General features: G+C 46.1%; 1 protein-coding gene across 4 annotated transcripts in view; it reads right to left on the reverse strand.

Moving 5' to 3' along the window:
• Positions 1-17,216, reverse strand: part of CLPB (ClpB family mitochondrial disaggregase) — a 236,013-nt gene that overhangs the window by 111,243 nt on the left and 107,554 nt on the right. For 2 of the 4 annotated variants that reach the window (XM_045508765.2, XM_010973081.3), the window contains exons 1-2: positions 13,610-14,092; positions 10,120-10,171 (exon numbers count right to left, since the gene is read on the reverse strand). In XM_045508765.2, coding sequence (XP_045364721.1) covers positions 10,120-10,171; positions 13,610-14,012 — 455 coding nt within the window. In that variant the 5' untranslated portion in view covers positions 14,013-14,092. Of the gene's footprint in view, positions 1-10,119; positions 10,172-12,503; positions 12,612-13,609; positions 14,093-16,166; positions 16,213-17,216 lie in introns of those variants that run through there. The other 2 variants (XM_074372574.1, XM_074372573.1) reach the window with 2 other exon arrangements.

Consider the following 17,216-nt stretch of genomic DNA (forward strand, 5'->3'; position numbering starts at 1 on the left):
CTGCCAATGATATGAAAGCCTCTTTGGGCAGAACCACTGACAGAGTCACAAGGAGAGAACCACTTGCTGCCATAGGAGGACTTCGGGCTTGGGACCCCTGCTCAAAAGGGAGGAGAGGGAAGAAAGCAGGATGCAGAAGAGCCTCCAAGTTCCAAAGTGAGATTTTCTCAGAAGGCTTTTCAAACAGGACAGGGACAGAGCAGGAACTGTGAGGCAAACTGCTAAAGTGAATCTGGTAAGCCCAGTAACATGTTAGTTGGACTGTTTCTAATATTCTTGGACTTCTCTCTGTTCCTCAGTTTCCTAGAAAATTCTTTGTGAGAAAATCCAACTGGTTCCAGCCATGCTAACAGGATTTGTGTTATGGCCATAATTGAGCTGGGACTTTCAAGAAGCAGCACTTGGGCCACAGCAGTGGTGGTGGGGAGATAGAGCCTGACAGCTGTCCCTGCTGGGGGGCCCTGGGGGACTGCCACTTTGTGGCTTCACTGCCTCAGTGGCTGGATCAGTGCCCAGAAGATGTTGGCACACACAGAAGAAGCTGGTAAGCACTCAGATTGGCTCCTAATGTTTCTCAGCAATCAGAATAGCTGGTGAGCACATCAATCCCTTCCCAATATCCCCTGCTCCCCACCCCCAACTCAGCTGCCACTAATGTTAGAATAAGACAAGGCTCCTTACTATGGACGGCCTCTAATGCCTTGCAAGCCCTGCTTATTCTCTAGGCTCCTGGCACCTCTCTCTGGGCTGCAGTCTCACCCGGCTTTTTCAGAACTTCACACTTGCTATTGTTCCTCCTTCCACAGGGTCTTTGTAAACAAAAGCTCCTTCTGCCAGGAAAGCTCTTCTGATCCTTCTTCACCTAGGTTAACCCCTCTCTCCTTCACTTCGGACTCAAGCTTCCTCTCGGAAGCTTTCCATATATTAACCAGAGGAAATCTCTTAGAGGCTCTCAGGAGTCTCTGCACTATTCATTTCCAGCATTTATTACAGCTGTCATTTCGTATCTGCATGATTAACGTCTGAATAGACTTTAAGTTCCATGAGGCAAGGCCTCTACATTTTTGGGTTACCACTGATCCATCAGGGCCTAGCACACATTTGTTGAATGAATAAACGATTGAACTAATTTTCCATTTTTATGTTATTTTTTTCAAGGGGAGGTCAGTCCTCTGTTTACAGGTTTATTATGACTGTAAATAACTACCACCACCATTTGCCTAACTCTTGCCATTACAAAACACTTTTACAACACTCAGTGAGTATTTGTTAACTACTTACATGAACAGCGATGAACAACAAAGCAATGGTCTGCCACCTCCAAAACTCACAGTATTTTGAGAGAAAGAGGAAAGGAAACAGATCATCCATCCCAAGAGAGGGTGGTAAATACTGTCACAGAGGAAGTACAGTGTGCTACAAGGACCTACAGGTGCGTGGAGGGTTAGGGAAGGCTTCCTAGAAGATGTGACACTGATGACCCAAAGGATGAGTCCACCTGCCTGAACTCTCACAAGATCCCGGGAGGGTAGTCTGGCAAATATCATCAAAGACACTTTATAGCCAAGGTCACTGAAGAAACTAAGGAAATACTGACACAAAGTCACACAGCCTAGAAGACAGCCAACACTAGAGGCTCAGTCCCTGGCTAGGCTCCCTTTCAGGGGCATCCCTCCTTTCCCCAAGCCACCCCAGTAGGCCCTGGCTGCTCTCTGCTCTTGGGCTTGGCCCACCGCCTGACTCTGCTAGGCGTCTGAGCAGCTGACTAGCTGTTTCCACAACTCACCTACCCCTGAAGTTTAGAAAAAGCTACTAATCCAATCTTCCCCAGCTGCCTTCCAGGCAGCAAGCGGGCAGAGACTCATTAAGTCCACACTCCAGAAAAGGTGCCAGGCCCTGGACCACTCTGCAGAATTGCTTGCCTGGAGAGGCGCCACTTGAGTAAGCCCTGGTGTTTCAGTATGTGATCTGGACCCTCCGAAAGGGACTCAGTTTCCCTGCAGAGTTTAGCACTAAGGACTATATTGCTAAGTTCTCACTGGGAACCCTATCAGCAAGATTTAGAAACTAAGACTCAAAAAGAGAGGTTCTATGACCTATTACAGCTCATAGAGACAGTTAGCAACTGTGTCCGAAGTAGAACCCAGGTCTTGTAATTCTAAAAAGCCTGTTCTCTTTCTGTAACATTATTCTACCTTCCAACATCCCAACATTCAAAAAGCCTGTGTGTGTTACACCCTAACATTCAAAAAATCATGCGACGACCTTAGGGAGCACTCATAACAAGCATCAAATTCTAAGAGTGATGCCAGTTAGGCCTTGACCTTTGGTCTAAGATAAAGCTTTTATTTCAACCTACTGCAAGCCACAAGAACATTTACATATTTACTGGTTAAAAGAGCTAGATGTTTTGGTTGCTCTGATGCCATCATTAATATCTTCACATCCAGCCAAAATGATACAACAATCGATAAACAGACAGGCTCTCTGAGGCCCCGAGACAGCCAAATGTATTTACCAGCCAGGGCTTTTGTTAATTAGATAAAATCCCTGGATCAATGTGCAGAACATTTACCTATGCTGTAGCTAAGCACATTCTGGACACCTTAATCCTGGCACATGGACAGCAAGTGCCTCAAGCCCCAAGATGGGGCATCCAGGGACAAGAACCAAACCAAGCCATCAATGAAGAGCTACAATAAATGTGTTTAGCCCTCAACAAAACCCAACTCTTTCTTCTCTCCTGAACTGCAAACTAAATCAGACTTCCCCCCACCCCAAAGGTATCTAATAAACAAATTTTAGCTGGTATGAAATACTTTATTTTCCAAAACCATCAAAACAAAGTGTCAAAACCACTTTTAAACTGATCTTTGAGTTTGAGAGGCAGCATGGTATGTACAGTGGGAAGAGTCAAAAAGACCCATACATTCAACTTCTAGTTGACATCTCCACTTAAATGTCTCATTGGCATGTTAAATCCAGCATGTTCAAAACTGAACTCAATATTCTTCTCCCAACCCAGCCCTCCTCCAGCATCTTCATGTCAGTGAATGGCAACAGCATCAAGCCTGAAAACTGAAATTCATCCTCAACACCTTCTTCTGCCTAATCAACATACCCAATTCTATTCATTCACTCAATGTTTGTATACTGAGTACCAACTATGTATCAGACACTGATACTGCTCTAAACATCATCAAGTTCTGTCTAGCTTACCTCTTCCATTGTTGCTACTGACATCTTAGTTCAAGTTATCACCTGCCATCATCCTCTTCAGTCTGGACTAATCTACTCCAGTCACTTTCAACCAGTCTTACTGCATCCACCTCTCTATCAATCTTGTCTTCATGGAGTAACCTTAAAAATTACAGATCTAGATCACGTCACCATGTATGTCTACGTCTCTCTCTCTCTCTCACACACGCATACTCTTAAAGTTCTTCAATGGTTGCCCTCCGTTCTTAGTGAAAATAAAAGTTAACAAGCTCAGTGTGATATGGTCCTTGCTTAACTCTTCAGTTTCATTTCATACCCTCTCTCATTTACTCTCTAGGGTCATCATATTGGCCTTCTCACAATTCCTCAATTTTGCCACATCTTTTCTTGACTCAGGGCCTTCCACCTACTGTCCAACTCAATGTTCTTCTACCTTTCTCTTCATCCTTCAGAGTTCACTTGAATCTCACTCAGATGCTTTCCCTTACTGATAATATACCCCCACCCCCTACCCCTCCCATACTCAAGGTTAGATTCCTAAGTGTCTTGTATTTCACTTTTTAAAAAAATTTTATTAAGATATAACTCACATACCATACAATCCATCCATTAACAGTGCACAACTCAATTGTTTTTAGTATATTCAAAGTTGTTCTACTTTGACTACTAACCCCAGAATATTTCATTATCCCCAAAAAAAACTCTGGACCCATTAGCAGTCATTCCCTATTCTCTGCCAACCCCAACCGCTCCAGCCCTTGGCAATCACTAATCTACTTTCTGTCTCTAAGGATTTGTCTATTCTGGGCACTTTATATAAATCGAATCATATAATATGTGGTCTTTTGTGTCTGGCTTCTTTCATTCAGCATAATGCTCTCAAGGTTGATTCATGTTATAGCATATATTTATTGGTACTTCATTCCTTTATATTGATAAATAATATTCCACTATCATATTTTTTATTTATCCACTGATCAGCTAATAAACTTTGGGGCTGTTTCCCTCTTTGGGCTATTATGAATAATGCTGTCATGAACATTTACGTTCACTAATGTACATGTTTTGATTTCTCTGGGGTATATATCTAGGAGTCTACTTGTTGGATCCGAAAGTAAGTCCATGCTTAATATTCAGATTAACTGCCAACTGTTTTCCAAAGCAGTTATATCATTTCACATCCCCACCAGCAATATGAGGGTTTCAATTTCTCCACATCCTGACCAACAGTTGCTATTATCTGTCTTTCCGACCCTACTGGGTGAGAAGTCGTATCTCATCGTGGTTTTGATTAGTACTTCCCTAATGCCAATGATGTTGAGCATCTTTTCATGTGCTTATTGCACATTTGAATATCTTCTTTGGTGAAGTGTCTATTCAGATCCTTTTGTCCATTTAAAAACTGGGTATTTTATTGTTGAGCTGTAAGAGTTCTTTATATACTCTGAATATAAATCTCTTAACAGATGTATAACTTGCAAATATTTTCTCCCATTCTGTGGGAGAATCTCTTCACATTCTTGAAAGTGTCCTTCGAACACAAAAGCTTTTAATTTTTTTTTAAAAAATTACTATTATTCTTATTTTCTAATGGAGGTACTGGGGATTGAACCCAGGATCTTGTGCATACTAAGCATGCACTCTACCACTAAGCTATTACCCCAAAGGTTTTTTTAATTTTGATGAAGTCCAATTTATCTACTTTTTCCTTTGGTTTCTTGTGCTTTTGGTGCCATATCTAAGAAGGTCACAAAGATCTACTCTTGTTTTCTTCTAAGACTTCTATAGTTTTAGCTCTTACATTTAGGTCTATGATCCATTTTGAGTTCATTTTTGTGTACGGTGAGGTAGAGCTCCAAATGCATTTTTCTTTCCATTTGCTGAAAAGACAAAATACTTCATTTTGAAGTACGTATAGTTGTAATTGCATAATAACTGCACCAAGAGGGCAGAACTGTGCCAGTCTTGTTCACCACTGTATCTCCAGCACTCAGCCAATGCCTAGCTCCTAGTAAGCACTCATACACATTGGCTGAACTAAGTAATAATTTTATTATTAATAATAAACACTCTATAACTCTATGAGTTACAGGTATCATCATTTCTATGTTACTTAGGCTCATAGAAGTCAGGCAACTTGTGCCTTGTTTTGCTGCTTCTCAATTTTTGACTCACGCGCTCTCTCCTCACCCGGGAAGGGGGTTAATGAGCTCCTCCAGAGAAGGGACTGTTTCTCCTTCCTCACTGTGTTCCTTCCAACACAAATTCAGCTCAGGGCTAGGCACAAAGGACAGGCCGGGCAGATAAATAACTAAGGGGCAAATGTACAATGCCCTCCATGACCAGGTTCCTACCTGTCTCCAGTCCCTCCTGGCCTCAGACTGTGATCCAGCAACACCAAACAGTCTGTCATTTCCCTTCCTCACCACATACTCTAGGCTGTTTCTTGTCTCAGTGCCATCACTAATGCTACCCCCTTTGCCTGGAATGCCTTTTTCTATTTGCTAAGCAATCCTGATATTTTAAGACTCTGATCAGGTGTCATTTTTCTCTAGGACATTTTCTCTGGTCCCTCAGGTTGCTTAGGGGCATCTGCTAGGCTCCTGTCTCAGCACTGATCACACTGTGTTACTACAGTCTTCCTAAGACTCCTTTATCGAAGGGAGGAATCATGCCTGGCCAAATGTCTCCTGTGCCAGGTATATGACCCAGCATATGACAAGTGCTCAGAAAAGTTTTGTCGAATAAACAAATGAATCCTGGAGAGAAAGGGCAGGCAGTCTGAAGTCCAAGACTAATACCATCAGACTTCCTTCATTTAAAAAAATACTTAGGGGGAAAAAAAAACAAGCAAGCTAGCTAGCTAGCTTGGGCTGATGGGAGTAACCAAGTTAAGCACTCAGCAGAGGCCCAGCTCCCTGCCAGGAGAAGGAAAATGGGTAGAGGTGTAGTCTTTCACGCAAGTTCATTCAGAAGGAAATGTGATCTTCACTGGGAGAACAGGAGGCCTCACTTCTCCCAGCACCCATAGCTCCTCGCATGGCTCAGCCAGAGCCTGAACAGATGTGCCTTCAGTCTGTCCTGTGCCCTAGGTTTCGGGTGAGTGGTTTCTGAGTCCAGAAGCCAGGCTCTGGACTGAGCCCAGGAGTGGGGCCACCTGCTAATGATGCTGACAGGTGGGATTGGGGCCCTGGATTAGGCTTCCACTCCTGAAAAGCCAGCACTGAACATACGAACAAGGTTTAAGTGCCTTGGGGGAAGAAGGAAATGGCTGCCACAAGGGGAGACAGGAGGTGAGGAGGAAGGGAAGAAAAAGGGACCTTGTCTCCCTCTGATATAGCCAACAGGAGTATGCAAATAAGACTGGATTACCTGCTTCAGGTTTGCTGAAAAGTCTGTAAAAAGCAGCTTTCCCCAAGTGTCACTGTGCTGGAGAAAAGGGTAAGACATGTGGGGAACCAGACCTTGTCCTTGCCCTGGGGAGGCACACAATTCAGTGGTTTAGGTTGAAGTCTAGCCCAGACCTTCTTTCTTTTTTCTTTTTTCTTTTTTTTTCAGCCTAAGCCTTCTTAATATAAAGAGCAGAGTGTGATGAGTGGCAGACCCTTCCCTGCCCTTTAGCCAAGCAGGCCCACACCACACATGGTTAGCCAGCTCCACATAAAGCAGGTCAACAGTCCCCCTACATCAGGGTGGCTGTCCATGAGGACTCCTGATCTGGGCACCATGTGAACCTCGCTGATTTTCCTGTTTGTGGATTGAGTGCCTCCTCAGTGCTGATGTTCAGCCCTGCTTCTTGCATCTGACCTCTAACTTCTCTTCCACAGCAAAGGATTACTCTCCTGCCACAGGCTGGCAAGGCTCCTCCTAGATGACTTGCATATCCTCCCAAACCAGAAGGCAGGTGCGGGGCAAAGGAAGGGTGGATGACACTCAGCTGGGAGAAGTCAAGGAAGGCTTCACAAGGGCCGCAGTACCTGAGCTGAGTCCGGGAGGCTGGGAGGATTTAAGCAGAGGGTAATGAGCACAGTGTACAGACGGCAGTCTCTGTGGAGAGCTCATACCTAGGACCCAGGAACTGCAGATTCCAGAGAATCCTTAAAGAGGATGATGAAGGTCCCCCCACCCCCACGACCTGCCCCTGAGCAGAAGAGCCTCAGATTACTGCCCTTCACTCTCTAGAGCTCTCCCAAGGCTCTGGGAATGGAGAGGGTAGGGAGTCATCAAGGCAGAGGTACACACAGCACAGAGCCGTAGAAAGGGCAAGGGGGAAAGGAGGGAAGAGGCCAATATTATTTACCTGGTCTGAGTTTTATTCCAAATCTGATATCACTGACCATACAGATTATACACAGGATGACCTCACAATGTATAAACTATGAGTAAATATGTTTTAAAAATTGAGGGGGGATTCTATCCTGCTATTGGTAGGTCTGTTTGGCAGAGCTAAGGGCCAGAACAGATGGAGGAAGAAATTAAGAGTAAAATGAAACACCTGTGCAGAGTCTATGGCGTAAAAAGGCTGAATAAGGACCTGCTGTAGGAATTCGAGAAAGTTTCCTCTGGCAAGGATGGTCAGGTTCTCCTCACCCCCACCTCTAGGCCTAGCTCTATGAGCAGGAAGGACTGTAAGTTGCATGTTATGAGTTTTTTCCTTGATACCAGAGCCTGGGTCACCCTCCACCCCCATCTCCAGTGCCCATTCACTCACTCATAAGCAGGAACTGTTTTAGATGAGAAGGAACAAGGGGTATCCTAATTCAGGCCTTTATCACCTTGGATTTATCTTATTCAAACAGCTTCTTAACAGATCTGCCTTCAGCTTTTCCCCAATTCACTTCATCCTTCACCCTTCGGCATGACCCTAACTGGATCATTTCCCTGTTTATAACCCTCCCATGTCTCCCCCACTGCTTATAGGATAAGAATTTAAAACTCCTAACTAACCATGAGCATTCCAGGCTTTGCGTTTTCCAGCTTTTCTCAAATCACCTTCCCCTTTTCCCCACACCTTGCAACCCTGCGCAACCACCTCAGCAGCAGCAACGTGACACGGCCCCGTGGATAGCCAGCCACTGCTGTCCACCACCTTCGTTAGCTTGCTCCCTGCTCATTGGCTGGGAGGGAAGGTGGGGGCAGGCGGCGAGGTGGTGGGGGAGACTGCTGGGCTGAAGGGCAGGGTCTGTGCCTTGCTCATCTCTGACTTCCTCACAAGGGGTGAAGGGAGATTCTGAGTCATCATGATCAGCAGAGACAGGATAAAAAAAGGCAGGAGAAAAGAAGGTTAGAGACTGGGGACACACCTGAAAGGCCCTGACAGACTCTATCCACATGGGCAAGAGTGAATGTTCTGAGTCACACACACACCATAAATTCAATTACTTTCTGTATTCTTTGGGCAGGGGTTGAATTGCTATTAAGAAAAATGTGTATTTGAAAGAACCAAAATAAACACTTGGGGGCTCAGTGGAACAGGGTAAACTTAGCCTCCCCTTGGTGATGGAAAGGTGGGTTCACAGCACAGCTGCTCTGTACATGTGCTGCCTACCCTGGGTTGCCAGAGGAAAGCAGCAGCCTGGCTGCCCTTAGCAGTTACCAACAGGTGATTCCAGGGTCAGCAAAGACCTGAAAGCAGGGGGCACAGCCCGTTTCCATCCCCTTGCCTCCTTGTACTGCAGCAGAAGGAAACGAGGCTCATCTGTTTCTGGGGGAATGAAGATGCCATGCACAGGCTGCAGTTATGAATGGTTCTTATAACAATAAACTGACATCTGTACTTGGTTTTTAAGATGCATCATTGCATGTTTATTAAACTATTGCTCCATCATATTTATTTGGCTACGAAACAACTCCCAGCCCTTACTTCCAAAAGTGGTTTATTAAAAACTAAGCCTTGAACATTAATACTCAAAAGCACCCTTGAGAATCAATAATAATGCTGCAGATACAATGAAAGGGAATCAAAGCAGTAAGTCTTGGTGGGGGCTGTGGCTGCCTTTCAACACTTTTGTATGTTCAGGCAGCTGGAGCGGGGAAGAGCACCATGGGTGCGCAGAGATAGACTCCCCAAACACTGGACTTCTTGTCTAAACTGTGGACATGGAGACAAGGAAGGGGGTTAGCCTATGGCCACCTAGCTCTATGCAAAAGGACGAGGTTAGGTCTAATGGGAGCCACTAGTGTCACCAAGGATGAATCCCCTGCTCCTAACCAACAGCCCCATACTGATGCCCTAGGTCTGAGCATCCATGCAGGACACAGACTCCACCCTGCCCCTAGTACCAGGCTGAGGCCTGACTTGAGTCCTGTCCCTGGGCAAGAACAAGCCTCACATCTAAATGGCAAGCAGTCACCTTGGGACTAGCTGAGGCGGGGAGGCTGGAGAAACGCAGTCCGCCCCTGGGCAGGGGCCCAGCATGTGCACCCAGCTCTGTAGGCAGGGCTCTCTAGCCCCGGAAGACCTGGCAGAAAGGTCTCACCCAGCTCCCTCCAAATCCCTAACCCTCTCCACGAGTGCCCACCTGCATCCCATCTAGGCAACAAGCAATTACACATGCCAATTCCACAAAGAAACAAGAATAAACTAGAAGATTCAGTGAAGAACCCACAGGATGTAGAGGGGCTTCAAACCATGCCCTGCAAAAAACAAAACAGCTGAAGGATCCAGGGATGTTTGAGGTCAGAAAAAAGACACAGAGGATGACTCTCTACCTTAAAATATCTAAAGGCTGACCTGGTCCAAAGGAGCTCAGGTGACTTGGTGACTACAGAGAAGCTACAGGGTTCAGTTACCAGCTCAGTATGAGGATTTCCTCCAAAACAGACTCATCACCAGAGGAAGGGGCCCACCCCACTCAGCCCTCCTGTACAGGAGAGCAAGGCTTGGGGTTCAACACTCACCTGCTGACTTCTTGGACATTGTTGGTGCGAGCAGCTTCCATCAGGGCTGCATCTGAAGAGAGAGGGGGCACTGGTCAGATCCCTGGCCAGGACCTACCCCTCAGGGCTGCCTGGAGGGCCAAATGAGACAGTGGAAGTGGAGACATTTCAGAAACATAGGCTTTAACAAGGGAAATGATGCCAAGATATATAAAGAGAAAGCTAGTCATCCCCCGCCCACATAGTAGCCTCTGTTAACTTGTCTTCCACATCTATTACAGAGCCCAAACTCTTCACTGTTCATCCTACAGGTGATCCCGGGAATGTGTTAACACACGTGGGGCCTATGGTAAACAATGTGTGAACTCCTTCACTCTTCATTAGCTATAAAGCTCTGTACGCTTATGTGATTACCACTGTTGTTATTAATCATCCCACTACTTTGTCCCATTTTCTCCCCCACCTTCAGTGTCTCAGCCTAGTTTTGAATCTTGATGTCACAGGTCACAAACCCAGCAGGAGGGACAGGATTAGGAGGAACAGGAAGGGGTGTGAGCACGTCTGAGAGTGGAGAGAGCCTCAACAAGGAGCCAGGAGATCTGGCTCCAACACACTCTGCCCCTCGTTCACCACGTGCTGTGGCAGCCCCTTTCCATCTCAACCCTAGCTTCCCTGGTTATAAAGGAAATAATCCTTGCTCTGACAGCTTCACAAGGATCCTAAGGAAATGAAATGGTGGTTGCAAAATCTGCAAATACCCCAGTGCTAAGCCCAGTGAAGGGAGATCCAAAGCAGAAGGTTCCAGTCCCTGAGGAATCAAAAGGCCTAGCAGGAAGGCAATGCTCAGCCTCGCCTGGCCTAGGCTACCTGCAGGCTGTTGGCACCACCTTGTGGCCATAAGGAAAAATTGCCTGACTCCAAAAAACTCAAGTCAACAGCAGAAGCACAATTCTTTCAAGTAGTCCAATACCAAGCGCCCATGGAGCACTCTATCAGTTGGTTCTGAACTCCATTGTTGGGCAGTGGACAGACATACACAGCCACACCTCAAGGAGCACTCAGTCCAGCCAAGAGACTCACTCACTCAGTAAAACAAGAGAGGAAGCACTGGAGCAGGGTGGAAAGAGCAGATCCAGGCTCAATTCTGACTGTCACTTGCTTGCTATATGACCTGGCCAATTCACCTAACCTCCTGAGCCTCAATTTCCTTTATCTGTACAAGAGGAATAAGATACCCACCTTACTGTGCAGAAGCAAGCCAATTCTGTGGTTCAGACATGCATATGCCTCCACTCCACCCTCACAGCCTAGACTCCAGGGCCAAGTCTTTCGTGGTTATCTCCCCCAGGAAAGACATTATTGTTCTCCAAGCACACACCCAGACAAGCTTGGGCAGCCTCCATCTGGAAGGGGGACAAGCTGTCCTCAGATACTGCTGTATCTACTCCCCACTCACTCTTCAGAAAGAGGTGGCTTCTGCAAGGTCACAGAAGGAGTAAGGAATGAGCTGAGATTAGGAATTCCCAGCTTCTAAAGGGTAGTATCAACTACACTGCACACTGAAGGCCTCAGCTCACAATTTCAAGTCAGGGAATAGGGTAACTGGCAAGTCAGGGGTTGAAACTGGTCATGACTTTGGTCATTACCTATTTTGGTAAACAGACCCTGGTGTCTTTGCTGGGGTTCACATGCCACAAAGTCAAGTCTAGAAACCCCAAGCAACTCTAAGGCAAGATCCTGGACACCTTCCCCAAAACCATCTAAACATACTGGCCTCAGAGCATTCCCTGCTCATCAACTTTGCCCTCAGGATAATTCCAAACCTTCCAAACCCTCCTGCCTGACTTCCAGACCCCATTCCATCTGCTCTCATCTCATTCCAAAGACTACTGTCCTCCAACCAGGCTGTCTACCCTGCTAGCCTCTGTACATGCCATGCTGACCTGAGACTCCTTTACCTTTGTTCCCAAAAAACTTGGCATAGAATATAGTCCAATTCAAGGCACATTTACTGAGTACCTACTAAGTACCAGACACATTGGTGGACAAACAACGTGAAAGTATTAGGGGAGAGGAGCTAGTATCAACCTGAAATAAGATAAGATGCACTCCCTGCTCTCTTGGAGCTCACAATGTCACTCTCCTTTTCATCTCTTACCTAATCCTTCAGAACTCAAGTTCAAATTCCCCATCCTCCAGGGGCTCTCCGAACTTCCAGGAAGGCTTTCCTGACCCTACTGACCTTCTAATCCCCCAATTACACACTATCAGACCACTCACCAGACCTACAGGCTTAACTGCCTGCACTGTCCCCTTAACTGGCATTGTGTTAAATTAGGACTTCCTCACCTAGCCCAAAAGAAGGTACACAGAGGGTATTCAGAAAAATGTTGGAAGTTACATGCCTAAGTGAGAAAAGTCCTCCAGGGTGCTATTTGAACACCCTTACTTTGCAGACGAGGAAACAGAGGGCCGCTGAGGAGGAGCAAGAGGTAGAACCAAAACAAGATCCCAGGTGTCCTTACTCCCAGTCCAAGGCCCTTCTTTTATAGCTGGCCACATCCTGCTGAATAAACAAATGAATATTAAGGTAGTCCCCCTTTGCCCCAAAGTCTCAGAGCTTGGGATGCATGGAATATAGGAACACCATGTCTCAGTCTTTTCCTGTGAGGAACTGAGAACCTGCATGGCTGGACTCATGTAGACCAGAAGTATGGCTCTATGCCTGCCCTCCCTGTCCCTGCTGGGCTCCACACACCTGGGTGAGATGCCAACCTGGGTCAGCCAGCCCCTGTTGTCACTCTAGGTCTCTACAGAGCCACTTTATCTTCCTTCTTCTGCCAACTGCTCCACATGGCAAGGTCATCCCACTCCTGAGACCAGGCACAGCAAAGCCCTCAGACTCAGGCTGCTGAACTCCAAGAGGAGTCAAAACACCACCACTGTAAGAGTACTGACAAATCATCCTTCACTGTATAAGTGGGGAAACTAAAGCCAGAAAGGAGCAAGGGGTGAGCAGGGCCAAAGCTGGCACTGAAACCAAGAAACCAAGTCTCTTCCTCCTTTCTTAGGCCACGAGGTGGGGGTGGAGGGGGGGACACGACTTCTCTAAACCATCTAGTGGTTGCCCTTAAAACACATATGGTTTCCTGGAGACCTCTTAAAAGAGGAATTGGACCAGGGGAAACATTAGAGAAGAGGACTATGCTCCCATTTTAGATGTTCAGTCCAATGCTCCCATTGTACAGATAAATCAAGTGATGCTCAAAGAAGGAAGGCTGACCTGTAACTGTATCACCATATAATAATAGTTGTATAATTTGGGATATCACACAACTCAAAGGCACTGAGCTCTCCAGCCCGCCCTGAGACCAGATGATGCCTGAGTCCCTCCAGGACTGAGGCTCTGGTGGTCTAAAATCTATAACCAACTTCCACCCTCCAAAGATACGGAGTCAGGACATTCTCCCCGCCTCTCTCGTTCACGAACCCAAACTGTCCCGATAATCACCCTTGTTGGACGGACTCTTGCTGTAACAATGTACCACAAGCGCTGTGGCCAGGGCCCACACGCCCAATCCGGCCCTGCTGAGGACCCCATTCCAGCTGTCCGGTCCAGAGAGTGTGTCTTCCGGGATAGGAAGGTGTCCCCATGTGGCGGCTGCGAAGCACGGGGTCGCGGTGCGTCCTCTCTGGCGCCCCCCGGTGGCTGCCCCTCCTCTGGTGAGTAAGGCCGGCGACGGTCCAGGGCGCCCCCCGACGGCAGCCCTTAGCCACTGAGACGCTCCGCAGCCGCCTGTAGTCACACTCCGGTCGGTGGCACCTCCGTGGCTCCGGAGCGATGGGGACCTAAGCAGCTGGAGGAGGAGTCGCGGCGCCGGCGCTGTTCTCCTCAGCACCAGGGACCCCAGCATCGTGACAGCTGCTTCGACAACCCCCTGGTGCCGGCCCCTGTGCTGGCCACGTCCAACATGGCTGCCGCGGCGCGTTCGAAGACGCCGTGGAGTGGAGTTACGCACTACCTCACGGGAGTGGTAGTCCACAGTCCCAGATCTTTCCGCAGCTGGGGGAACAAAGAACTACACTTCCCAGAAGGCTGTGGAACGCGTGTCATAATGACTGCCGACTAACAGGAGCCCGGGGCATGTTGGGAAATGGAGTTCAGGCAAGGGGGCGTGACTAGAAGGGAAATACTTAGGTGGGATGCGGCAAATCCCAGAGCCTCCTTGCAAGTTTAGTTAAAACGTGAGACGAAATTTCTGACTAGTGTAAATTAAAAAGGGATATTCAGCAGACGCCAATTCTGAAACATGTTTATTTATTTTAACCTTTTTCTCTTTTCAGCTCAGGACAGCTTTTCAAAAAGTTATCTAGGGTAACCGGTGCACCAAAATAGGAATTCCTTTTCTTTTCCTACGCAAGTTTTTTTCGGTTGATAAGCTGATGCCTTGAGAGGGCTGGGCTTTCATGGGTGCTACCTCATCTCATCCTCATGGCAGCTGCGTGTGGGAAGCTGGGCAAGAACTATTATTCCTGTCTACAGGAAAGGGAATTTAGTCTTAAAAGTGGAAGAATTTGTCAGTAAGTCAATAAATAAAGCTCAAATCTTCTGATTCCAAGCCTCCTCTTCTCCAGACTAAACCCACAGGCAGGCAAAGTAGGAACCTCTTCTTTATGCCAGTTCTATCTCCTGCTCCTGCACTTTAAACTTCACATTATCAGAGCCTTCCCTGACAGTTCTGTTTAAATTAACAATCTTCCTTCTCGCATCTTTCTTATACTGCTATTTTGTCTTCATAACACTTGCCACCTGACACACTAAATGTTTGTTTGGTTTATTGTCTTTCCCCAGTATAAGTAAGTTCCACGGGATAGGGGCTTTGTTTTTTCACTTTAATATCACTAGCACCCAGAACAGACTGGAATGAAAAGAAGCACTCAAATATTTGTTCAGTAAATGGATTACTCTCAGCTTATTAGTGCAGGGAAAATGAGCTTAAGAGTGCAGGCAGACCTGGGTTTCAATTTTGACTCTTGTATTGACTACACGTGTGACTTTGGACAAACTTCTTTGCCTGATTGTTAATTTTCTCATTATTATCAAAGATAATGATACCTACCTTCAAGACAATCGGTTGTATTAAATGAGATAATATGTAAACCACCACTGTTCTTGGCTCACAGTAGGTCTTCAAGAAATGGCAGTTACTGTATTCCCTGCTCTAAGGGTTTATTGTATTCCCTACTCTAAACTTCTTTAGGGCAGAGACGGAGTTTCTCATTTCCTCATCCCTTAATAAACGCACTCAGCAAATAGCTGTTGAATGAGTCAATATTTTGAAAGTACTCAATAGTCAAAGCATTTTGATCTTCCTATTTTAAGAGATTCCCAGGGTATCTTGTCTTTTTAGCCACTCTCTTCACTATAGCAGCTTCTCCCTCCCAACTTAAGAGTTGGCCACAGGAGGAACAGCAGTCCCTGAGCTCCCACTACCAGGCTGGTCCAAGACAGAGTGCATCTGAGTGTGGACAGTTCAAACCCCTGCTGCAGACACATTTCAGGGCCCTTCAGTTTACTTAGACCTGCATAATTTTCAAAGCACATACCCATTGATTCTCTCATTTGATTTTCACAAATAACATCCATGAAGGGAGCAAGGCAGGGTTGAATCACTATCAGCATTTGGTAGGGAGTACTGAGAGCTTAAACGATCAACGTCTGGCTGAGTGGAAAGTAGTAGGGGAGCATGAGAGAACACTCACTAGAATCAAGCAGGACTCAGTGACTTCTCCATCTTCAATAACCAATTCAAAACCCCCTAGGTCACAGTGGTGACGTTTTAAAAGATCTTCAACTAGGGATGACTTCCTTCTGGTCTGCTTAGAAAGCAAAGATTTATGTCAAGTTCCAGTTACCCTACCTGGGTCCTAAGCTTCTGGCTCTTGGGTTAGGGGACAGAGAACTCCAGCTTTTTTTAGTTTGTAATTAGGTGACTAGGGGAATACTGGAGTGGGGTTTAGGAAGAGATATAAAGTGAAGGATCAATAAAGTTGCTGTGGTCACCTACCTCCAGAGTAGAGTTGGAGACCATTCTTCTGAGGAAAACACTATTCCTGAAAAACAATGTTGTGGAAAAATGTGTTACAGCTCAGAGTTACAGCTCAGTTGTGACAGCAACCTGGATCCAGGCCAGAGACCAAACAGCACTGGGAGAGTTGGAGAACTCAGGTTTATTATGCCAGCAGGCCCAAATGAGTTTATACTTTAAGGTCTGGACCTCCTCTGTAGGGTTACACAGGCCTTTTATAGGCTGCCAGTTTTACACTTTGCAACATCATATGCAAATAAGTACAACAGAAGTTGACCAACCAGGAACAAGCTTTGTAGAAATAGACCAATCAGGAGTAAGCTCCATGCAAATGAAACACTACAAATGGACCAATCAGAAGTTAGGGAAGTGGACCAATCAGAAGTGAGAGTAATAACCAATCAGGAATGAGAGTAATAACCTATCAGAAGTGAGAGTAATAACCAATCAGGAGTGAAGGAAATAACCAGTCAGAAGTGAGCTCAGGGAACCAATAGAATTCTAGGTGTAAGTTAGCCGCTTTAGAGGCAAAAAGTGAGATAAAGCCTCTGGGCCAGGGAACCGGACGGTGCTTGGAGGGGACCAGTGGTCCTGCCTAGGGGTCCTGCTGGTCTTTTTATGGGGCTTCCCGCCTCAACAACAACACATATTTTTTAACAAATAATTTATTAGATAGTAGATAATGAAAGCTGAGTTTTTCACTGTTAGAGAAAGAAATTATAAACAAGGAAAGACAGAAAGCTAAAACGAACCTTGTGGTATAGGATTGGAATTAGGGGGTATCAGTATAAACTCAAGGTTTTAAATATATACAGATAGATCAATACAGAATTACAGATATATAAATATGTATGGGTTAGTACATTCCACATGTTACCTCTCTCTGTCTCCTGAGAGGGTCTGGAAGCAATGATATCTTAAACACTGAATACACCTAGCACCCAGATCTAAACACTGCCGTCCAATAAAAAGAACCAGTTCTCCTTGGAGAAATGGTTATTTTCAGGACTGGGGCAGGGAAACTATGAG

This window comes from Camelus bactrianus, chromosome 10 (assembly GCF_048773025.1).
Source record: "Camelus bactrianus isolate YW-2024 breed Bactrian camel chromosome 10, ASM4877302v1, whole genome shotgun sequence".
NCBI lineage: Eukaryota > Metazoa > Chordata > Mammalia > Artiodactyla > Camelidae > Camelus > Camelus bactrianus.